The sequence below is a fragment of the Panthera uncia genome, chromosome C2 (genome assembly GCF_023721935.1).
Source record: "Panthera uncia isolate 11264 chromosome C2, Puncia_PCG_1.0, whole genome shotgun sequence".
In the NCBI taxonomy this organism is placed as follows: domain Eukaryota; kingdom Metazoa; phylum Chordata; class Mammalia; order Carnivora; family Felidae; genus Panthera; species Panthera uncia.
In genome coordinates this window covers 76,350,853-76,376,759 of record NC_064810.1, presented here as the reverse complement: position 1 = coordinate 76,376,759, position 25,907 = coordinate 76,350,853, and the positions used below count along the sequence as shown (strand labels likewise).

General features: G+C 39.9%; 1 protein-coding gene across 1 annotated transcript in view; it reads left to right on the top strand.

Annotated features, from left to right (window-relative positions):
- Positions 1-25,907, top strand: part of TP63 (tumor protein p63) — a 211,954-nt gene that overhangs the window by 126,254 nt on the left and 59,793 nt on the right. Inside the window, exon 4 of the mRNA XM_049628416.1 lies at positions 18,469-18,723. Within this exon, the coding sequence (XP_049484373.1) occupies positions 18,469-18,723 (255 nt within the window). The remainder of the gene's footprint in view (positions 1-18,468; positions 18,724-25,907) is intronic.

Sequence of the window (25,907 nt, the reverse complement as noted above, 5' to 3'; positions counted from 1 at the left end):
AGTTGACTGTGTCTTAACTCAGTTAAGTTCTCAGTTCTATCTCCAGACTTCATCCTAAAAGCAAATGAAGCTTTTTCAAAATAATCCAGGTGAGATTTTTTTTTTTTTTTTGTTAAGCCATCTTTGTTTTGAATCCTATCAATCTAGAGACCCATCGAAAATCTTCAGGGGACTTCACTAATGTTCCTATTGTCTGGTGATTGACTTAAGACTTTCACTGTGTAATTACAAAGTTATTTTTGGGCAATGCATGATTAAATATTTATACATGCGTACGTGGCAAATGTGTATCATAGCATATAGGATTGGAATTGATGATTTGGCTCTCTGATCTCTCCTCAAATTTGTCTCAGGGATTTAAACCACTGGGCAAATGGATATATGGGGAAAAAAAAAACTCCTGAAGAGACTATAAAGCTTTGAGGAAGTTTCCTATGGTTGAGGGAGGTCTAACAACAATATTAGTTTACATTCCTCAGAATAGGGCAGCTGTGTTGACACTAATCAGATTGGGGGAGGGGGGGACGGGTGGTGAGCGTGAGTTCAGTTTCAGATGAAAATGCTTGCAGGGGAATGCTTGGAAAAGTAGACTGGAGGACTGGAGGACTCAAACTGAGCTTCTTAAAAATCAAAACAAAGTGCATAGGACTCGGTGTGCACGGCAAAAGGAAGAATCGCACAAAGGGCAGCAAAGCAGGGCCTGCGTTGTCATACTGACCATGCTATTGTCTAGACACCTGAACTGTGTAAATATAGCAGGGGAAATATCGAGTTATCTACAGAAGGAAAAGGAAGTGCCTATTTTCCTTTAAAACATTCAAGCAGGCTTGCTCGTCCTCAGTGGAGAAACTCGAGTTTCTTGTTTGGCTTTAACATTGAAAGTTAGCTTAAAATGTTACCAAACAGTTAACCAAAAAAAAAAAAAAAAAAAAAAAAAAAATGGAGGTGACTTTAAAGATTGATCCCACCTTGGCGAGTTTTCATTACTAAATAAGTGGTCTGCCGGTCATCTCATATCTGACTTTATGTTTGTTAAGGAGCTATTTCACACGCATATTTATAAGTAGGCTGGGATCTGACTTTGGGTCCAAGTAGAAAGGGATAGAAAGAAAAGGTGGTTTAGAGATATCTGTAAGAAAAGTATGAAGATGCCAAGTGGAAAGTAATGAATATTTCTCATGAAGGAAAAAACTGTGTAAATGTGCATAGAAAATAACCTGTAGGAATGATTGCCTTTTATGGAGGCAAAAGAGTCATGTCATATGTGAGAGTGTAGCACCCTTATCATGAAAGAAAATACCTTTTCATGGTTTGCGTTTTTCAAAACTTTAGGTGAATGTGTATAGTCAGGTGCCCAAGTGATCTGTTTTCTCTTAGAGTGCTTTTAATGTGTATAGAGGATATCTATGAAAAAATATGGCTGAATTTCTCTAACTTCTTGCCTCTTTTTGTGTGTTGCCATTGTGAATTGTATATCCTTCCAATAATGTGTATATTATGCATAATTTTTATAGCTTGATTTTCATTCTATTACTTAAGCACAGCTTTCTTTGCTGTATAGTGTTATGTTTTAATATCTAGTCCTCCGTAAAAAATGCAATTCTATATCTGACTATACAAAATATCCTGGGACCGCATGGCCCTGAGAATCTGGGAATTTAATATAAAAGTTGTAACGTTTCTTAATTTATCTTAAGATAATGTTTCTTAGTAACCCTTGATACAGAAAGAGTGATCTATTATCCCACAAAAATTGTTAAAAATTGGGTAGGTTAAGAATAAAAGCCATCTGGCTGCCCATGAGAATGAAAATTAGTTTGAAACAATAACCCATTCTCTGACTTCAAATAGTTTTTAAAATTAATTTCCTAGTAGCTTCTTTGGGTTGATAAAGACAATGTAAGAACACTGTTCTTTCTCTACCCCTTTTTCCACATCTTTGCAATTTTTTTTTCCCTCCAAGCAGAGCTAGATTTTGGGAAACTGTTAGTGAACACTTAGTGAAAGGGTCTGGAAGGGAGGAGAACATGGGCAGGATGTAACAGGCAGAATTTCCCTTGGGTTACAAGGGAAAGAGGCTTCAAGGAAGCACCACTCTGGTGTGTCAGGCGCGGAATGACCCTGCCTCTGGGACTGGTCTCAGTCTTGGAGAAAGAGTCTCAAAAGAAGGGAAATACTTCACAGATTAAGTTTCAGTTCAACCTTCTTGCCAAAAACCCCCACAAAAAAAACAAAAAAAAAACAAAAATGAAAAACAAAAAACAAAACTGGGCTGTGTGCGTGCATGCATGTGTGCGTGCAAGAGAGAGAGAGAAAGAGAAACAGAAAGAGACTTCCAAACTCCTCCTTAGAAGGACATTTAGGACATTTTTATTAAAAATGTCTGTCTGGGTTCCTGTGTGAAGATGGAAAGGTACTTTAGTGAATGGGTTCCAGTATTCTAGAAGTAAATGGGACTTCAAGGCTCCTATACAGAAACACCTCATTTTATAAATCGGGGTTGATCTCTCTCTCTCTCTCTCTCTCTCTCTCTTTCTCTCTCTCTCTCTCTCTCTCTCTCTCTCTGTCGTAGAGAGAGGTATAGGTGGATAAGTGAGTCCTGTTGACTTACTTGAACCTTTTTCTCTTTCACACCAAGAGAGACAGAAAGCATTCTGAAAAGAGCTTTTGTGATTCATAGTAAACGCTCCAAAAAAGTTTCCTTAAAGAACTGATGTGCAAATCCACTGGAAAAAGGGAAAAAGTCTTTCCTCCCTCATACAGTCTCCACGAGACATTTTTCCCATGGGAGTGATTTTTTTCTCTTAATAGTTAATAAATGTATTATCTTAAGCTTTTTGATGTTTAGCACCATATGTAAAATCATAGTAGGTCGGAAGCAGAATCTGCAGATTTAATTCAGCTGTCAGCCAGGCTGTGTTCCTCTTTCCATGCTGTAGTCTTAGATTGTATTGCTTCTTTTACAACTGGTTGCCCTCAAGCCCAGAGGGGACTGGGAGAAAGAGATCTTAGATCACAGATGAGAGACCATACCTTCTTTTGCTACTATTGGAAAAATGAGTGGTGATAATATATCACTTATCCTTTACCTAGATAAGGAAAAAGCATGTTTGTTTTGTTTTGTTTTTTTGTTTTTTTTTTGTTTTTTTAGGAGAGCAGTGATCCTCAACTGGGGTGTGGAGAGTATACTGAGAAACATGAATGAATGTCTGGTTAGCTATGGCAACCAAAAAAATATTGGTTGCTTTTTCACCATGCCACATACATCTTCTGAAAGCAAAGTTACTAAATTTTCCTCAGATGATGAATAATATCAATTTGGATTCTGTATTCTTCCCATGAAGGGAGGATCTGTCTGAAGTTAGGAGATGTTACATTAAGGAAGGCTATGGGTCAAACAGTTAAGAAATGTGTTGCCCCAAATGTTCCCAAGCTTTCTTTGAGGTGCGTGTGATAGCTTTGAGTGAGATCTGAGCTTGTGGGATAGAGGAGTATAAGTACAAGTCCTCCTTTCATAGTAATATTTTGAAGTTAAGCTCCCCCCATTGAATACACTATTTATTCTTTGAGTCAGTTTATGTCAGTAAATAAGAAAGAATAAACACAGATACCAGAAGACCCCTCTGTAGTCTTATTATTTTGAAGATGAAAAGTTTTCCAAATGATGGACTCAGAATTCTCTTTTGAATGTATGAGGAAAAAAGTCAGATGTCTGATGTAGCATTATTATTCAGCACCAATGTGGTGGACTGAGTTGCTTATGCAGGACATCCGACAGAGTAGTGGATTTGGCTTCTGAAAGAAAATGGATTGAAGTGTCAAAATTAAACAGTTGATGCAAACATTAGGTTATGAATTTGAGTCCCAATCTTCTCTTAAGAACACAATTTGGAGGCGCAAAAAAATAGTAAAGCGTAGATTATTAATGTACTAACTCTGTAAACATCTTATAATTTTCACTGATACCTTTTGATGAATTTGAATTTCATCAATATTCGTGAGTGCTAGTATGGGGAGAGGGAAACTTTGGTTAGAGGACCGCCTTACTCTTTTCACAGAAATGTTTCCTGAAGCATCCGTTATATAGAAGATGGTATGTAGGAGGGGAAGAAACAGTTCCTACACCAAGAAGTTTACAGTTCATAGAGGAAATGAGTACATAGAGTTATAATACAGGGCAGATCCTCATTGTCATATGAGAAGTATAAGCAAGATATATAAAGGATCAAAGAGAAAGAGAGTACCTTGAAACAGGAGGATCAAGAAAGTCTATATGTATAAGTAAATTGCAGCTGCACTTGTAAGGTTGGGTAGAAATTTCTAAGTCCTTGAAATATGAGAGGGAAGGAGGATTTAGGGTGAAGAAACAAGCATCAGCAGAGGCACAGAGCTGGGGTGAATGCTGGTGTGCCCAGCAATGTCAAATAGCTCAAATGGAAGTGAAAGCATGAAAAAATTAGGAAATAAAGTTAGAAATATAAGACAGTGTCTCATGGAAGGCCAAATCACATTTAATAGTGTGGCAGTGATGAACCATGGAAGGATTTTGAACAGAAGAGTGGTATAATTGGAGCTGTACTAGGGGAACACTTGTTCAAGACAGCCTAGAAGTATAAAAATGCATTTCTCTGCATTGCACATTGGCCATCTTGCAAGAATATCCATTACTTCTCTGGGAACTTTGGAAGGGTAGAAATGGGTCATGTCTAAAGTCTTATAGAACTTATACACTCTCTGTGCATTACTCTCTTTAATAGCTATGGTCCCTGCCATGGATAAGTTGGAAACAATTGGTTTTGGTTTGTCCTAATTTATGCATGCCATTCAAATGTAATTATGAATAGCACCACTTTCTCTTTCAAAAGTGTTCCACTTAGAAGACAAAGTATATGATCACCCTACAAATGAAGGCCCACTCTTTATTTCATTATCTCCTCCACCCCCACCCCAAAATGGAAAAGTAGTATAAATTTGTTGGTAAACAGATACAGAAGTTTTGATATCCTATCCACAAACCATTTAGATTATTTCCACCACGAAAGAAGCATTTCCTTACAACCCAACATTTACTAGGGGCTAATTAAGTACAGTCATATTGCTAAGCAGTGTAAGGAAAGCAGAAGTGAACAGTTGTAGCCTCTGGTGTCTGAGAATTCGCAATTCTAGGTGAACATAAGGTACAATGAATGACTTCAGTATGAAACAGAATGTGGTAGGAGACACTAAAGACTTTCAAAGACAATGAAATGGTTTCACACTGCTCAGGTTGAAGGTAATATTTTATGTAGTTTGAGGACCAGAATTCAGCCAAGTTGCAGAAGGAAGGTCATTCTGAGTAGAGTAAAATTAATAAAAATACAAGGAAAAACTGCATAGGACCAGATGACCAGATGCTAATATACCAGCATGATACATTGACTTGAAAAGAGAATGTTGATTTAAACACAGATCTGTATTTAGCATGTATGTCAAAATGGAAAGCTGTTGTAGAAATAGCAACAAAATATGGTAGGGACTTCCATGTTCTGAGAACTAGAACCTATGAATGTTTTGAAGGCATGGACAAGGTTCAGAATCCATGATTCAAAACTTTGTCTACATGCTGTAGGAGTGACAGGTGTCATCCTGCAGGGAAGGAGAAAAAATAGCCCACGTGATTTCTTGGGCTAGGTGAAGTTGAGAGTTTCCTGATCCCATTCCTTAGACCTCTACAGAGACAGATAAATTATCTTATCCTTATAGGGGCTCAGTAATTACATTGTTATTTTTATTTTTTACTTTTTTTTAACATTTATTCATTGTTGAGAAACAGAGCACAAGTGGGTGAGGGGTAGAGAGAGAAGGAGACACAGAATCTTAAGCAGTCTCCAGGCTCTGAGCTGTCAGCCAAGAGCCCGATGTGGAGCTTGAACTCACAAACCAGGAGATCATGACCTGAGCCGAAGCTAGATGCTTAATGGACTGAGCCACCCAGGCACTCCAGTAATTGCATGGTTAAATTAATCAAAGCTGGAACAGAATCCAGACTGGTTGCTTCTATTAATTAGGATTAACTTTATTAAATAGTCATCTTAGAATCAGGATGAGAAAATCATTTCTCTGGTTACTGCTCGAAATGCAAATAGTAATCCCGGAGGTAAATGTGAGAGAATATACCAAGTATGATATTTTTCCAACATGAGAATCCCAACCAGGAAATAACAGAGCAGAAGCAAATGTGAATGTCTCATTTAAGAAACAAACACCCTGCCCCCCCCACCCCCAATTAAACAAAAACAGCAATTAAAAAAGTCAACATTTTGGAATCCCAAATTAAAAACTCTTTGCCATAAATATCTCAAATTTCATTTTGGTTGAGGTGACATATTTGCATTTGAGATTTGAACAGAAATATTGAGGGAAGACGTGTCTTCACCTTCACCCATATTAATATCCTTTCCTTCCACAACCTCCTTCATCACTTCCATCTCATGTAGGCAATTACAGAAATAATGGAGGGGTAGGTGAGGGTGGGCTCAGGGTGGGAGATGACTCAGTGACTTGATTTAAATGTAAAGGGGAGTGGGTAGGAGGGAGAACTGGCCTCAGTGATAAGTGGGGGGAGAAGTCCAAGCTTATATCTCATCCCTTTGTCTTCCTTACAAACCTAATCCTCCACTAACAGAAAGTGGATTTTGAAAATATCCAATATCGAAATGTGGTTGTGCTGATTTCATCTTTGTGCAGACATCAGGGGACACAGCAAAGTAACATCAACGACCACATTGCTTACAACCTCCTTTGCAGAGCAAAGTGGTTAGAGGGAGTGTCTATAAAGTCTTTTCTTTCTACTTCCCTGTATTTGATTTTCTTACTTGGTCTGATACTAGAGCACATCTATCCCATTCAAAAGGCATACCTTTTCATACTCTGGAAAAAACAAAAACAAAACACACATCTTGGGAAGCTCTCATTTCTAAATGTATTTCTTACTTGATAATGACTAAGTTTATACAATCTGCTCAGGTTTGCTTTTTCAAAGACAAGGTAAAATCAGGCTGTCATGTCCATTCTGAGATGGCTTTGCCAGGTAATACTTACCTGTCAATTTAAAGTTCAGTAACTGGTGTTAAGGTAAAGCACATATTGGTTCTAGGTGAGGGAATATTGGCAAGAAGAAAACATTTTTGGAATGTTAGTGGATGTGGGTAGAGTGTAAATTGATATCTCATGCAAAATGTGTGAGCTGAACTGCATCTTGTCTGTGTTTCTTAAATGGTAAAAAAAAAAAAAAAAAAAAAAAATCCTATAAAAGCTGAAAGAGGGAATTTTGAGTCAAGCTGTAGTGTGTTGCCAGGGGCGGAAATTTACGAAACACTCTCGTCAACTCTTCTGGAAACACTACAAAAGAAATGGTTCTACTTTCTTATTGGTGCTAAAGCCACTAATAGGTGCACCTTAGTGTCATACCACTATGAGAATTACCACCCCCAAAGTCAGCTTGCCTTGGAAAGAGCTCTGTACAGGCATTTTCTTTTTCCTTTCAAGCTTGCGCAAAAACACCCAAAGGGGCCATTTCCAATCCAGGCAGTGAGCTTTCTCAAGTTTATTCTTTCTCAGATCACAGAGACAATGGAGAATATGCCCTGTTTACTCAAATCAGTCTGGATTAGTGTCACTCTATTGATGGAATCAGAATTAAAAGGAAAACCATTACCCTCTCAACCAACGGGCAACATCAGATGTTTTGGGAATGGCTTGGTTATTCTTAAATGGACCATGTGAGACTCTGTCACCAGACTAAGGTTGGGGACTCCACGGGCGTACACACAGAGAGAAATGGTGACCCTGGGTGAAGCAGAAAGCCCAGAATAAGCCTCAGGCTGGGAAATTATTTCAGTAGCCAGTCCCAAAGTATCTGAAAGGCTGCAAAACAGAACAGTAAGTTTCCAGAAAGGGTATTTTTCCTAGCTTTTTTCTAACCCCCAACACCAGCCCCCAGATATTTATCTTCAGATCAGATTGTTTCCAGTTCTTAAGACCCTGCTGGGAGGCTGCTTCACCCTTAACATTTTCTCAGAACTGCCCCCCTCCCCCAATTCAGAATAACTTCTCCCTCCCCTGAGCTTTTGTGCACTTCTCTGTTCATCCTTCACTGCTCTCTGGGAGGCCCAGATGCCTTCTCCCCAATCCTGGTGGGTAGGGCACGTGCAGTACTTATCTCTGTATCCTCTCCAGGGCCACCCAGTGATGTTCCTGAATGTGATGGAGACATGTTCTGTTGCTGTTGCATGAAGGGGTATCTTCAAATAAAAACGTGGCCTATAATATATACTTTTACAGAAATGGCTCTTTATAACTAACCTGTGCAAAAAGTAAAGTGACTTCAACGTTGCACAAACCTTGTCTCCACCTGTACATTCTGAATCATATGGTTTTCCTTGACATCTTACAAGTCCCTCTCCCTCTCTGTCTCTCTCTCTCTCTTTCACGAACGCTGGTATTTATTTCCATTATACCTTAAGTGGCAAGAAAGTTTTTAAGACAGGGAAGTTTCCCAAGTAAGAAATGACTTATACTCTGACAGAGGTAAACAGTATAAAGTGTGTGCTGCTTTCATTTAATGGATTACCCATGAGGACAGAGAATGTGTTTGATTTTTTAAAAAACTGAATAGATTAGATTGTTATCTTGCTTTGCAGTCACTTCTTAAAAGTGTTTACTTGCTTCCACACTGATTAATTTTGTCCCCTGATTCATTTTGTCCCCTGCATGTCTCTTGGTCATCACCAGAGATTTGGGTGGTTTGCTCTGGGTGAATAAGCTTGATGATTTGCAAACACTTTCCTGTTTTATTTTCAATGGTGTTATTATCACTAAAGGATGTCTGAGAAATCTTTAAGTCATTTTGTTCTTAACCGTGGTGTCCTAGTTTTTTGTTTGTTTGTTTTTTCGTGTTCAAATAAGACACCAGGGGCTGTTGTAATTATTAAACTGATTGATTGTTACTTTCGTGATTGAGTAAATAGGATGAAATGAATAGATGGCTGTCTTTTCAAAGTAAGGCATGTCTTCTGCATAGCTGGAAACTTCGGTTTTATTTTGCAGTTAAAAGTGACAGCTTAAAGGAACACTCCAATGTTATGTAAGTCACCGTGTCTAATTACAAAGCGTAGTAAATCACTAAAAACTTTCATCTCAAATACAATGAAAAATGTAGCAATCAGCAAAGAACTTGACAAGCAAGAGGAACACAGAAACAGTGTTTCTCATTTGAATATATATAGGATAGTAAAACTGAGTAGTGCACTCCTTGTTTCATGCTTTACTTTTCTATCTGCAAAGAAAAGCTAGTGTTTCAACCTCTCTGTGTGTATTATAAAGTCAGGGAAATGAAGTCATGAACTTAGACCATTTGCAAGAAAATGGTGCGTGTCTGATAAAGTACAATCTCCGTTCCTCAAAACATACACTGTAAGCCCTTAATTATGGCATTATTCTAAACTGACTTCTAGCTAACAGGGCAGAAAATCATGGAAATCAGAGAGGGAGGGACAGACTTTGTGGCCTATCCACCAGAAACGAACGTCTTACTCTAAGCTTGTTTCCGGGTGGTTTCTTCCCAAAGAAATCTGCATTCGGTCACAAGCACCGTCCGTAGGAAGTGAATAATTATATGGCCACAAAGATTTGGATTCTGACTGCTGACCTAGATGCATTAGGAACAAACTCGAGGCCATGAGGGAAAAGACACTGCCCTGCCACGAAAACGTGTATGTGTTTGTTTTAAGGAAGTAGGAGCTCATTAATAAACTTTCCAGCTAGGTGTGAGCTACTGAGTATTACTCACTGCCTTATGAGTGACAGGACTGGCTATTCTGCTACTAGTTCCCATAAGAGCTGAAGCTAAAAGCACAATCCCACCTACCAAAACAAAGCAGAGCCCAGAGTAAAGGTCATAGAGATTATTTGCAGATGCACCATGACATTTAGTCTGCAGTAGTGTGTAAAGACATGAAGCTGATTTGAAGGCAGGCTTCCTTCAGCATAAAAGTCAACAGTTAGGCGCATTAGAATAAAAAGAGATATCTTCTGAAAGTGCTTTTTACTGGAAAATATGTTGCATTTATTCTTTCAATAAATATTTCCCGAGCAGCCACTGTGGCTCACACGCCGTGGCAGACGTGAGACCCGGTGATGAACGAGATACAATCTCTCATAGATTTATGCTGTAGCAGAAAAGACCGATATTTAAAAAATATATATATGTATATGTATACATATATATATTTGCACAAATAATTTCAGTTATAATGATGCGATGTCGAGGGAAAGTCCGAGCAGTAAGACCATGTGAAACAAAGGGGAATGCCTACCTGGGTGAAGAGGGCTTCTCCTGGGGAGAATGGCATTGAGCTAAAACTACAAGACAACTAGGATACAGCCCGCCAGTGGGAGGGGGCTGCGGACTGAAGGAGTCTGCCTTTGAAAAACTTGAGGAGTGCCTGTTTGCAGGCTGTTTAGTGAGCAAAGGAGAGAGTTTCAAATAGTGCGGCGAGGCCACTGGCAAGACTTGGCGGTGGGGGGGGGGGGGGTTACTCTAAGACAGTTGGGACCTGCCCATGGTCTTCAACTTGAGAGAGACATGATCTCATCTACACTGAGCTGCTGGTGGCAGGCTCCGAGGAGCTGGGTCTCTCACTGTCTGCAGTTATACACAGTCTAAGAATGGTTAGTTTTATATCCTGTCCTTAAAATGGACAACTGTTTTTTTTTTTTTTGTTGTTGTTGTTGTTGTTGTTTTTTAAGATCTAGAATGGTATGCTTTCATTGAATGTAAGTTTTAGATAAAAATTCCAGGCAGAAATCTGAGGGACTCAGATTTACATGCAATCGGAATGAAAGGTAAGTAAGCAAGCGGGTTCTCAAGCCAGATTGACCGGTTTCTCATTCGGGCTGTGTTGCTTACTACCTTGAGCAAGTTACTTAATCTTGCGGGGCTTCGGTTTCCTCATCTATAAGTTATGTATAAAACATGGGATAATAATGCCACCTAGCTCATGAGGATTAAATGAATGAGCAGAACTTGAAGACTCTAAAAAACATACGTAAGGACTCAGAAAGATTATTCGTAGTAGAAGGAGTAGCTACTATTCTTTTTGTAGACAGGATTGGATATGGATGCTCCATACGTTTCAGACTTTTAAAACATTTGAATGGTCATTGTTTATTGAAACGGCTGTGTCTTCAGTTTCACATCATGGTAAACAAAGCTATCCTCTGTTATACAATGATAATCACATTTAATCACTCCAGCTGATTGAAGTCATGATTTCTGATATGGCCTACACAGATATATTACAAAAATTATTTTTAAATACCTTAAACTCATTTTAAAAACCAATGAAACATTATCGATGATCTTCTAAAATCACCATGGTATGCTTTCCATATAAGTGACCTAACCTTCACTGAAAATTTTCATTACTATGTACTGTCTTCCTTTCACGTTACCACTTCTGCTAAATAAAGCTATCAAAATAGTGATTGCGAGAGGCTGAAAATGTCCTCAAACATATTTTTTCCAACTTTGAAAAAATTGGAACTCTGTATATTTTTCCTTAATATCCGCATCTAGAAGTGATTGAATTTAGAATTATGCCTTTCTGCTAAGCCCCATGCCGCCTTGGTATGTTGATGGTGACAAAGCCCTTTGAAGAATTTAGATGCTTGTGATTATAATTTTGCTCATTTGTCATTACTGAAAAGGAGTACTGACTGAAATAAGAACCTGAAGTTTATTTTTTCTTGGTTGAGCTCTCCACAGTGTGAATTCAGTAAATTTAGGCTGAGTTTTAACCTCAACATGGTCCACCACCTGGATTTGCAAATGCTGTTGTCCAGTGTTTTTCGGCATCGCTGTCCACCTGATCAGCCAACTGTGTAGTTATTCATCTCACCTGAGGTTGTCTGGCATTGGCTTTTAGGGAGCTCTTTCCTGAGTTACGGAATCTCGGGCCTCAAAGGAATCTCGGCACTTTGTGTCAGACCATAAAGCATTCTAGTAAACTCTCTGCCTGCTGCCAGAAGTTCCTGTGCGCTTAGGTGCTTTATTCTTACAGGCTGTTTATTGTAAGGTATGAGTACACTTTACCTCGAAGCATGTGCTTTGGGGGATCATTTGGAAGATAAAAGAAGCTAAATATTTTACAAGGAACAAAATCTGGTCTTGAGAAAAATCAGATGCTGAATATATTCTTAAGGTTGAAAGATGGTACTTCAACTTGACGTTGTTATACAAATATCTTCTTGGCCACAAATGGAGCATTTTAACTCAGTTGTGTTCAATTCTAGCATAAAACAAGCCATCATTCTTTCAGGTGAGGCAGGCAATAGAAAACTAAAAAATGACAAGCATTTCTCCCTACGGCAGTGCTTGTTGAAAAGTCACCATCCTGCTGATATTTGGGGATGAAGTATAGCACTGTCTACTAGAGCATATTCGAATGAATGCTTTGTAAAGCCAGGGTCACAAGGAAAACTGCTTTCTTTTCCCAGGAGGGGCTTTAGAATGTTCACGAGAGCTCCTTCAGGAAACCCAAGGTGAAAGGTTTAATCAGCTGAGGAAAGTGTATGCATGCTGCTGATTTCTAGGCTTGGCTTGGTAAATCTGGATAAATAAAAAAGCAGGTTATCTCATGTTTTGAAAGTAATCTCATGGCACTTTAATATAGCTTTGTGGAGGAGTGTGGTCATCCATCAGAATGCTTTTATGTTTGATCATGAGATTCAGTCTCCTTGTAGGAAACTAAGGTCCAGGTGGTTCATGTACCTTGCACAGAGTTTTCAGCACATTAGTGGCAGTGTTGGGACTTAGATCCCACATCACCAAGTCTAGGTTCCAAGTTCTGTTCCATTACTAGGATCCATTCAGGAATGGTAAGTCCTAAAGAGGATTCAATTCCCTTCCCTAGCCTTGTCTAATAATCAGTCAAAGATTATAAATATAATTTCTTCCAAATGAAATTTGGGCAACTTGTTTCCTGTGACAAGGAAACATTTAAAAATTTGTTTAATGTTTACTTATTTTTGAGAGACAGAGAGAGAGAGAAAACGAGTCGGGGTGGGGCAGAGAGAAAAGGAGACAAAATCCAAAGCAGGCTCCAGGCTCTGAGCTGTCAGCACAGAGCCCGATGTGGGGCTTGAACCCATGAGCCGTGAGATCATGACCTGAGCTGAAGTCAGAGGCTTAACTGACTGAGCCATCCAAGCACTCCTAAATGGAAGTAAATTAATTTCGATTACATATCCTGACAGCAACCTCTCCTATTCCTGATTTGGCTTTAATTCCTTTTCTTCTTATTTTTTGAATTAACCTCTTGCCATAGACTGTTAGCTCTTGTTGCCATGCTGCCATAAATTAGCTATTACGGATGGTAATGTCTAGTAAATAGAACTTATCACATGTCTCTTATAAATTGGAGGAGAAAGTTTTCAGAAACACAAATTATATCTAAGTCCCTCTTTCCATTGCACTGGTCAAATGACTTGATGGGGATCCTTTTTTTTTTTTTTTTTTATGCTAAATTCTTTTTTTTTTTAATTTTTTTTAACGTTTATTTATTTTTGAGACAGAGAGAGAGACAGAGCATGAACGGGGGAGGGGCAGAGAGAGAGGGAGACGCAGAATCGGAAGCAGGCTCCAGGCTCTGAGCCATTAGCCCAGAGCCCGATGCGGGGCTCGAACTCACGGACCGCAAGATCGTGACCTGAGCTGAAGTCGGACGCTTAACCGACTGAGCCACCCAGGAGCCCCGATGCTAAATTCTTTTATATTAAAGTACTTATTACATTGTCAACCCAGGTATTCAATATTGAGTTTTATTTACAGTGATATATACTGACACAGTATTGCTGAGCAGATAAGAAGAAAATTTAGGTTCATATTATGTTCAGAGTTTAAGATCATTTAACAGTGTAACCCAGGGGGGAAAAAAATAGATGAAACTAAATAGGGATTGCATTTATAGGGCACTCTTACAGCAGTGTCCACTCAGGAAAAAAAAAATCTAATCTTCTGTATTATAATTCTAATAATCCATCCAAATTGAAGTTTAGTGAAGAAACAAATCAGAGCCTATAGATGGCTATGAGAATGTGAAGGGTGTAAGAGAGGAGAAAAACAAGAAAATACTTTTATCTGTATTTGGTAATACTACTTATCTAAACTTACTCTTTCCTAATGGTAAAAGCAAGCAGTTTAAGATTCAGCCCCTGGGTATCCCTACACTAATCATGACAGCTCCGTGTTTCAGAACACCCCCAATTTGTTCTGTGATTACCAGGAGTATAAGTCTCTGTGACCAAGGTGTGTTTCATCCTTTCTGCGGTCAGATCAACTAGTGTGTGATGAAACTGAATATATTCCAGTTACAGATGCTGGTAAAAAACCTAGGGTCCAGGTGGTGAGTCTTCTGTTTCAAAGTTATTTTATAGGAAATGATGCATCTGTTTGAATTCAGAGGAAATCAGTTGTTTTACTTTATCAGTCTTACAGTAGACTTCAGACAAGTTGTGTTCATTTTGCCTTTCAGGTTTTGTAGAAACAAGGCCGTCTCCTCTTTCAGACATGATAGGGTAGATATGTGACATTTTTATTCATTCATTCATGCATGCATGCTTTCATTCATTCATTGAGTGTCTACAGAATATATTAAGTTTATTTCAAAATCAAGATGCCTCATGGTTTAGAAAGGGACAATCTAGTTTCTATTTCATTTCAAATATGCTAATAGTTTTTATTACATCAGAACACATGGGACATAGTCGACCCCATACAGTTCTTCTAAGGGCAGCTTTTTGACTGATGTGCAAGTGCCATGTTCTAACTTTTCACACTCTTTTACTGGTCACTGTAAATAGGCATTACATGAACATCCAAGAATAACACTAGATCCCCACCCCCTATATTCATGGAATTATAGTAAAGAAGGGGCACAGGCATTGCTCCATTCATCCCATCAGCTTCACTTTGGTGGAAAATAAGGTATAAATATTGTTCTCATTAACCTGGTGCAGAGCTAGCTTCATGGGCATACAAGGTATGTAGTAGCAAGGGGTGCTGTGCTTTGTTTAATGCTCTGCTATCACCATTTTTTTAATGTTTATTTTTTTTAATGTTTATTTATTTTTTTTATTTTATTTTGAGAGAGAGAGACAGAGAGGGAATGGGGCGGGGGTCGAGGGGGGGGGTGCAGAGAGAAAGAGAATACCAAGCAGTCTTGGGACTGACAGTGGGGCTTGAACTCAGGAACCATGAGATTGTGACCTGAGCTGAAATTAAGAGTCAGACTCCTAACCAACTGAGCTAGCCAGGTGCATCACCATTTTGAAACTTAATAATTTATGAACAAGAGGGCCTGTATTTTCATTTTGCACTGAGTCATGCAAATTATTTTGCTGATCTGGCCTATGGAGGACTTGTTCTTCTCGGCAATGTTGATCTGCCCCTCAGCCTCCAATGCTGCTCTGTCCACATGTCCACTCTCTTGTCAAATCAAAGAGGCAAATAAGAAACTTCTCTCGTTGTTGTTAACTAAATGCTTTTTAAATTAACTTCAAAAGGACTGTTTCCCATGGCAGGCTTATGACATCGATTTTTAATAAAGTTAAGCAAAGTATCCAAGCAGATTTCCTTTCATGGAATTCTTTGGGTTTGTTCTTGTTTGTATTTTCAGCTAATTAATTTAAAGTTAGTAGTGCTGGTTTTGTACTTTAGATTTTTTTTTAAGACAATTGAGTATACTACTTGGTTATGTTTCTTTAAAGTAACATTTAAGAAAGGTTTGCATTGAAATGTGTTTTTCCATTTTTATCTTGGATAGTGAGAGGCTCTTTGTCTAAACCTGAGAATTCCAGCTTTATGATGCATAAAGAAACCTAGGCAGTGGAGGCACACTCTGTTATTATTAAGTAAAATTTTTCACCTAAACTGATTGGAATTAAAAATGATGGCATTTAAAAGCCCAGCCATCAGCACCCACAGTGCTGTTAATGACTGGGAATAAGGCTTCTGTTTCTTTAGAACCACCCATTATGTTCAGCCTCACCGCAGTCCCAGGGGTCTCCTAGGTGCCTCTGAAGTGAATGCATTTTCCCTTTCTCTTAAGTCCTTAGCGAAGTGCTGAGTGTTTGCTCACTGGCTTTTAAAGCTGGTCCCAAAACTTTTCTCTTTACATATATCAAAAAAAAACAAGAGTTTTCAAAGGGCTATGTTTCTTTGTTCTCATCCAAGCCCACAATTAGCTGAAGTTCCAATTCTGCATAGCTGGAAGGAGGAGGGAAGGGTGGCTCAACAGGCATTTTACTGCCTGTGAGAAAGTGCTCGGCCCAGTTTCTTTGTCCTTTATGTCAGGGCCCGCCGCTTCCCTAATTGTACTGCTGTAGGGAAGCACGTGCCTCTGGGAGCATTATCTGATTCCTCCCGGACGTTCAGGAGGGCTTTGCATGCTGACCCTTAACTTGAACACAAATAATATCTTTTCAATCCCATTCCTCCTCTGCTGCTGCAGGCTTGGATACCTGGGGACTTTGAAATCAGCCTGGGGGTGGGGAGGTGGACGCTTTGTGGGGCCTCGGGGGTGGGGTTTTATTTTCTTCTCCCCTCCTCATCTCACCTGCAGTCCTGCCTCACCTGTCAAGAGGGGAGAGCTGAAGATGGAAAGAAGGAGGGGGGGATAGGAGCTGCCGAAGTCAGAGGGGAGAGGAGGCAAGACAAACAGCTGCTCTTGTCAGCATGGGGATAAGTGTCAAGAGATTAATAGTTATTTGAAGAGCAAATGGGGACGTGGCATTCGGCAGTGGAATGTGAAAGTATAAATGTAATGGAATGGGCATGCGGCCTTTAACATTTAGACAGATGCTCTCTGGACTGAAGGGAATGGCAGAGCTCTTTGCTTCTCCCCCGCCATGTAAAATACCAAAAGTTTGGTTAAATAATTTAGTTTCATTAACATTTTTGTTAAGTGTCTATTGCTTTTGTAAGTTTGTTCTTCTCCATCATTTTACTGGGGCTAGGACTCTCAGAGTTCTTTTTCCAGGGAGAAGCCAGTCTCCTCGGTGCCCACAAGACTGTTTTTTCTCTTCTTGCTTTTGCTTGGTTTCCCCTTCACTCCCTTGAAGAAACAATGAGATTAACCTGTACAAGCAAACCTGTCCCATACAGTGGTTGCCCCTTCTGGAAATGTGTCCAGTTTGACTCAAGTTTAGGAATGACTTGAATTATCTCCTCAGGCTGACAGGTGTGATGGTGCTGGGCAGGGCCCTAGACTCAGAGTCAGAAGATTTGGTTTCATAATTCCCACTCTTTGCTTATTAGCTGATGCTTGAGCAAATCACTCCCCCTCTCCGATAGTAATATATTTTTTTTTTTTTTTTGCGGATTAAATGAAAAGTTAATCCATTCTTTCCGTACATGCAGATTTAATGAAAAGTTAATTCATTCTTTCCATATACCATGCACAGAATGCCTACTGTAACCATTTGCACAGAAGGCATAAGACATCAGGCAGCAGAGTTACCCGAACTAATGTGCGCCTCAATTACATCAAATATAGAATGTTTATTATAACTAAGTGATATTTCTCTTACACATGTTCTACTCTGGCAAAGAACAAACTGCTGCAAAGAAAATGAAAGAACAGAGGAAAAATGAGGCTGTGTTTGGATGATACACTAGCATGTTACTTTTAAAAGCATATAGGTGGCTCACCCTTACCTTGCTACCGATGCTTCGCCAGTCTTGACGAACTGAGACCTTGGTCGGGGGTTGGGGGGCACTCTTGGTACCCTGGGACAGAATTTAGATAATAAGACTACAAGGAAATTTGGAGAACATCTGCTTTTGTTCCATCTGCAGCAATTTGATGCGCACATCCCTTTTATAACATATCTATCCAGTGATCATTCTCATTCTGAATAACATGGCGGAGGGGGGGGGAGTAGCACGTGGTATTCATTTATTTTAAAGATATTCTATACACCTACTAAACACTGGACATTTCTGCCCAGTTTGTTAATGAGCACGTATTCCATATTTTCTTTAATTCAAATATAGTTGCCACACAATGTTACATTCGTTCCTGGGGTACAATATGGTAATGTCAAGTCTATACCCTATGCTATGCCTACCACACATGCAGCCACCGTCTGTCACCATACAATGCTACCTCAGTATCGTTGTATATATTCTACTTTTAGTTGCTCTTCAGGAGACCACAGTCTCCCAAGGCTGCACCCTTACAAGGCACGCACAGGCCTCAGACTTCCCTTGCTGTTTCCGTGTATCGCAAATTGGTCCCTTTACTTGAAATATGAAGTTTCATAGACCCACGGTGGATTTCTGGACAACGCATGCACCAAATGACGCCTTTTCGGAGCAATGATGGGCAGCTGAAATGGCTAACTCTGGGGTTTCTGGGTGTCCTGCAGCCACAGTACACGAACCTGGGGCTCCTGAACAGCATGGACCAGCAGATTCAGAACGGCTCCTCGTCCACCAGCCCCTACAACACAGACCATGCGCAGAACAGCGTCACGGCACCGTCGCCCTACGCGCAGCCCAGCTCCACCTTCGATGCCCTGTCGCCTTCCCCCGCCATCCCTTCCAACACCGACTACCCGGGCCCGCACAGCTTCGACGTGTCTTTCCAGCAGTCTAGCACCGCCAAGTCGGCCACCTGGACGGTAAGAGCCCTGGGCACCTGTGTGCCCTTAAACCTGACCCCTGCCTCCAAGGGTGGTGGTCTTCATTGCTCCCCCCCCCCCCCAGGGACTTCTCAACTCTGTCAAGGCTTAGAGATTCATTTCACAGTTTCTCCCTGTCCTCCAAGGACATTTTGGTTTTGACTATTTAACACTGAACCAGAGAAAGAAAAAGTGCCATTGAGTGGGCAAAGCCCTGATCTGGGAACCAAAGTCCTGTGTTCTGGCTGGCACGTAGTATTTTCAGCGAATCTGTTCACCCCCTCCCGGCTGTCAGGGGTCCTTGGTGTAAAAGTTTTTGGAAAGCTATAAAGCAGTATGCCAACAAGAAATATCATAGTTGTAGGATGCGTATTTGCATTTACCAGAATGTAGGATAGTTACCAGTCTCCTTATTTTAAAGAAGTAAATGCCATATTAATATGTGGTTAAAAAAAATCACAGGCATGGGGTAATAAGAAATATAAATTTCATTTATTAAGGAAGGGCTAAATTTGTTTATACGTGTAGGTTCTATAACACGAATCGTAACTTATTGATACAAATAGATTTATCACCTTTATAATTTTTCCCCCAAAGACGCTTCTAAAACTGTACATCAGAGTCCTGAATTAGTCCAAAGACATTATGATTAAAAATGTTGAAAAAAAGAACTTTACATATGTAACTTTTCCAAGAAAATATGGAAATATTTTCAAAAATTAAAAAGGTACAAGAATGTTTATTCTATTTCAAAGTTCATATTGTAATGTATTATAAATAAGGTTTGTATATAAGGGAGGAGATGGACAAGGCTGGTTTTAATTGCTTGATCAAAGAATGGCCAATGCCAAAGTGGCATGCATGTTTTTCAAACAACTTAATATTTGCATGGATTCTAAAAGCACTTCCAAATATCATCCTCTTATTGAAAAGTAGCTTTAGAATTGTTTTAACGGGTTTTTTTTTCCTCTTTGGCAAATAGCTTTCTTTGGAAAGTGTTTTACTTCTATATTATAGCATCTAGTTCACTGTTGCTTTAATCCAGCTGTATATGGTTCATAAAACAATCTACATTTATAAGACTACATCCCAATGTAATTTCACATGTGTTCCCTCATTTTGTCTTCACTTCTTTGTGAGCTAAGTAGGATGAGCTGTATACTTCCCATTTCACTAGTAAGGAAAGCTAAGAATGTGGAGGTTAAATGACATCCCTAAACGGACAGAGGCTTTTGTGTAACAGGACCTATTTCTGATTCTGACCTGCCCCACCAGATCGTGTTCTTTCTTTCTTTTTCGTTTTTTCTAATTAAAATTTTTTTCAATGTTTATTCATTTTTTGAGAGAGAGAGAGAGAGAGAGAGAGAGAGACCGAGTGTGAGTCAGGGAGGGGCAGAGAGACAGGGAGACACAGAATCTGAAGCAGGCTCCAGGCTCTGAGTTGTTAGCACAGAGCCTGACTCGGGGCTTAAACTCAGGAACCCTGAGATTGTGACTTGAGCTGAAGTTGGACACTTAACTGACTGAGCCACCCAGGCACCCCTCTTTCTTTCTTTTTCTACCGTTCCACATAAGGATGTTCAACACTTGCCTAAAATTTTATTTTAGTGCCTTTCTTTCATGATTGGAGAAGCGGTTCTGTCATGGTTCATATTTCAAACATAAAGTCTAACTATGAGCCTACAATTTGATCTTTTTTCCATGTGTTACTCACCAACTGTGTTATAATCATGAGTGTCTTTTATATTAATAATCCTGGAGGTGGACACTAAAGGTGAGTAAACTTAGAGTTCATAGGCCTTAATAAATATTGGTTGATCAATCTAAGTAATACTTTGCTGAAGATCTGCCCGACTAACCATTTTATAAGTGGAGCATAATGTGCTTTAGAATAGGGGTTGCCGATTGGGTGTTCATAATCCCTGATCTCCAAGGCTAACAGTTTTTTGTTTGCATACCCAGGCCAAGCTCTGCTGTGTTAGGAATAAGCACATCTGAAGGGCTGATGGGCATATGGAGACCACTTAATGATTGCTCACTTCCCTTCTAAAATGGTTTAAGAACCATGGTGATAGATCTTGTTGCAAGTGGAACATTAAATCAGCCACCCTTCGCCTCCTGTATCACCTCCCATACAGAAGTCTTAAGGTTTATTTTTTTTAGATTCAACACAATTCTGAAACATCAAAGCCCTTCTCTAGGACAAGTAAATTGTCACACACACACACACACACACACACGCACACACACGCACACACACACACACAAGGTTGGGGATGTATGCCTAAGTGGCAGGTTAAAAAGAAAATAAAATGTCTTGTGGAGTATACTGGTAAAATTTCCTTAGGTGGGACAACAGTGAGGTCTGTACCCTGAATAAAGGGGTAGGCACTGCTGTTAGGGGAAAGGTCACTCTTTGGGGGGCAGAAAACCTGGATTCTAGACATGATCATCTTTGTGACTTTAGCCAAGTCACTTGGTCTTTCTTGTGTTCGATCTGTGTCTCTGATGAGGAAAAAGAGGAGTCTGGTAAAATTTGTTTTCTTTTCTTCTGGTGTGCTAGTGTTAATAATCAACATAGGACACTTCTAGAAGGACTTAGGTTCTTATTAGGTGTTTTGCCTGCCATTTAATGAGTGGCCTGGGTTAAGCTGTTTTGCCTTTCTTGGATCTTGGTTCATTTGTCTACAGTCTGCCCTATAGATTTTACAGAACCATATAGAATTTTACAGGTTGTATAGAACAGGTTGAATTAGATGTCCATTCTCCCCTACTGGTGTAGCGTGTGGTGTCTAGAGTTTTCCTAAGTAGTACTTTCTTGTTCATCATCAGTTTTATTTTAGGCCCAGTTGCATTTCTTCTAAATTTAGGACACTTGAACCCTTATCTGAGTAGCAGTTGAAATCACTTGAAAAGACCTCAGATCTATCCACAGACACCAGTATCTTGTACATAGCAGCATCTGAGTCTCTAAGCCAAATTATATATCCTCGCACTTATACATCGACCTCACTTTTGTTTGTTTGTTTGTTTTTCAAACATCATTTATTTATTTTGAGGGCGGGGGAGAGAGAGAGAGCGAGAGAGAGCATGAGTGTGCAGGGGAGGGACAGAGAATGAGAGAGAGGGGGGGGGAGAGAGAGAGAGAGAATCCCAAACAGACCAAGCACTGTCAGCATGACGGCAGAGCTATCATGAGCCGTGAGATCCTGATCTGAGCCAAAACCAAGAGTCAGACGCTTAAAGGTCTGAGCCACCCAGGTGCCCCCATAGACCTCACATTTTAAAAAGTATTGTCCCATACATTTATTTTGGTTGAGCCTCACAACTGAGGCTGTTAGCCCCACTTTTATAAATGAGGAAACTTAGAGAAGTCAAGGTTCCAAGGCTTATCACCTGTCGAGGAGGGAAAGGAACCCAGGACCCCTCACTCCCAGTTCAAGTCTGTCTGCCATCCTGTCTAGACTGTCTTTCCCCCTGATTGATAGAAGGAGACATACAGGGACACACAGGCCCTGTGTAGTATGGTGCTAAAGACCAAGTGATGGAGGGTATTTTATTTTATTTTATTTTATTTTATTTTATTTTATTATTTTTTTAATATGAAATTTATTGTCAAATTGGTTTCCATACAACATCCATTGTTCATCCCAAAAGGTGGATGGAGGGTTTTTTAAATGTCCTATTACACAACACCTATTTCTTAGGCATATGTGCATTTTAAAGCAACTTTTCAAAATAAAACACTATAATTTAAAACCGTGCACAAATGGGAAGCAGCAGAAGCAGCTGTCATTAGGAAGAGCCACACTTACTACATGGTATTCTGGTAATTCTGTAATAAAAACTGTTTAGTACCATTTTATCACTTGCCATTGTCCTTTTGTGTTTTCTCTTTTCATTCTGATTTTATGCATAATTACTGCCAAAACACAATTAATACATTTAAAGTGTATATGCATATTTCCTTTGCTTTCTCTATTTTTTATTTTTTTAATGTTTATTTATTTTTGAGAGAGAAACAGAGACAGAATGTGAATGGGGAAGGAGCGGAGAGAGAGGGAGACACAGAATCCGAAGCAGGCTCCAGGCTCTGAGCTGTCAGCACAGAGCCCGATCCAGGGCTCAAACTCACGAACTGGGAGATCATGACCTGAGCCAAAGCCGGACACTTAACCAACTGAGCCACCAAAGCACCCCTCTATTTTTTACATAACAAATACAGTTGTGTGTCCAGTTCCATAAAAATATGGTATTTATTTTAAACTTCTTCCGGGGCGCCTGGGTGGCTCAGTCGGTTAAGCGTCCGACTTCGGCTCAGGTCATGATCTCGCGGTCCGTGAGTTCGAGCCCCGCGTCGGGCTCTGTGCTGACAGCTCAGAGCCTGGAGCCTGTTTCAGATTCTGTGTCTCCCTCTCTCTGACCCTCCCCCGTTCATGCTCTGTCTCTCTCTGTCTCAAAAATAAACGTTAAAAAAATTTTTTTTTAAATAAACTTCTTCCAATGAAATAAAATGAAGTGTGATAACATTTTCCATATTCTCTGTTTCACAGACACACACACACACACATTCAAACCCAAGCAGTACTGAATTCAGGATTTACTTTCAGACTCTTTGCTTATTTCTACAATATAATTGCTACTGCTAAGAGAGGCCTACCACTTATTATATTAAGGTGCTACTCCAGTATTATAGCTAGGAATCATTAGCTATAAGACAGTTGACAGAATGGTGTTTTAGAAATGGCAGGAAACTTAGATACAGATTTCAATTCTGAAATTTCCTAGCAGCATAAGCGACCTGCCCAAAGAATCCAATCTCTTTAAAACTCGCTTTTTCATGTCTGCAAGTGGCCATGTTAATACATCCCTTGTTATGAGAATTGCATGATCTGTCTAGAGCACTGATCAGCGCCTGACTGGCCATAGGCATATAAATGTTTATGAGTCTTAATTTTGATCCCTTTGTTTCATGAGCTTATTACAGTTTTGTGAAGGTTCACTCGTACAACAAGTAATAATTTGAAAGGACGCAGAGCAGAATGTTTCTACTTTTCTTGCTTTCCTTAGTGCTTTCAGGCATGCATACATACTCTAGCCCCAAGGGACTGTGATACTATCCACTATCCAAATATATGAATAGATGCTAGAGAATGATTACAGGCCGCCCCATACGCAGACTTCTGCAGGGTGGCTGTGCTATTTTCCTATGCCTGCCCAACCCAATGCAGCCTCCTTGCCTGCACAAGGCAGGACCCTCTCCATATTTTAAGAACCTGTTGACTTCAGCATTTATTTTTCATTGTTAATCTGCCACTTCATTTATGGGGATGCCTTTTGTAGTCACCATGGTAAATAAAACACAACAGTGGATTTCACTTATCAAAGAGTCAACATATTGATTTGCGATGGCAGAGTACTGGGAGCCTACACGCCCGCCAGTGGGGGACTTTCAACAAATTGGGGCAAATCCATATAACAAATTACTCTGGGGCCATTAGAAAGAATCATATGTACTGACCTGGAATGCTTTTGGAGTTGGTGGGGAGGCAGAGATCAGCTTTCTGTGGCACCTACCTGAGAACCGAGAGGTCTGATCAGAACACCACTTCTGGGGGCAGAGTGTTTTCTTTCCCTGGACTCCAGTGACCAGGCCTCTTTGTGAATATAGGTCAGTCTGTCTCGATTATAAGCCTCATACACCTTCCTCAGTTTTAGAGCTGTTTTCTCATAACCCATGGCACACAGTATTATCTGTGTGCAAACACTGTGAAAACCTCAGGTTAGTGTTTTCTGTTGTGCTTAGTCTGAGGTAATGACCTGGCCTTTGGACATACAGTCATTTTTGCTCTTGTGACTTTCTCCCTTCACAGATTTCAAGGTCTTAGAGGTCAGGCATCCTGACCTGGTGCCCAGCACACTGTCCAGCATACAGTAGGCCCTTAATAAATATTACGAGACTCTGTTTTCTCTTCATGGTTAAAGGAAGCAATTATACTTCCAAGCAGTATCCCTCAGTTCTGACCTTGATTGTTAACTGTCTGTAAATTTGATGCTTTCTCCCTCCACCCATGATTTATAGAGAGCATTCTTCCTTTGCCTCTCCTAATCATGCCAGCCTCATGTCCTGTTCAGAGTTTTGAAGAATCTGACTTGAGCAAGTGGAGAGATTAGGGAGGTGGCATTTGAAAGGGGAACAGCCAGTTCCCCGGAGAGTTTCATTGATCCCAGCATATCAGTCTTGCAAAGCTCTCTCCCCTTGGCTTCACAGGCGAGCTGAGATGCATGCCTGTGGCCCACCCTCCCTGTCATCAGGTTACCTGTAATGTAAGACTTCCAGAATAAGGCTGCCAGCTCTGCAGAAATCTAATGCAAGCCAGCCCATTGCGTGGCCCTCTGGAATCTTGGGACTCTTAAGAATAGCCCATCAAAGGACATGATGTACAGACACACTTTTTCATGGTGAATATGATTTATCAACTTCTTTTCACAAAGGAAACACTTTGGTCTTCAAAGTTTGAGCTTTAATTGGGACTTGAGCTGATCTCATAATTGAGTGGGTGTTAGACTTTATTGCTGAGGGATCGAAGTCAGTAGACTGGCTCCCGCCAGTGTTACATTTGTTACCCATAACAAGGTTATTTTCACTTCTTGACATAGCTGTCCTGCAAATCTCCTTTTTGTGCCTCTCTCTCATGATGAGGAAAATAATAACATTGATCATATTCACCTGCTCTCCAGCTCTTCCTTAGTTTACCAAGTATTGAGGAAGACTCTCCTAAATAAAGAACTTGAAGATTCTTGGTGATGGTTTGTGTGTCATACTCAACCCTAGATTGGATTTAAAAATGAGTTTCCATTACAAGACATGCTGCAGGGGTATTGTCCCGAGTGCAGAGCAGAGTCACTTAATCAGCATGCTTGCCCTAATTTGTTTAGACTGACTCTAGATCAATGTATTTGTGATAAGCCAGTTTCACCTAATCTAATGTTTATGCCCCTCCCACACTATTCTGAGAGATTTGTTGAACACACTATAGTTTTTATTTAAAAATGAAAATTTTGGCATTGACTTATTATATCTAATATGAGAACTAACCACTAATTAAAAAGAAATAACTAGCAAATTTAAATAAAGCTGGAATTTCTTTTTCTATGACAGTTTCCTTTTTTTTTTTTCTTTT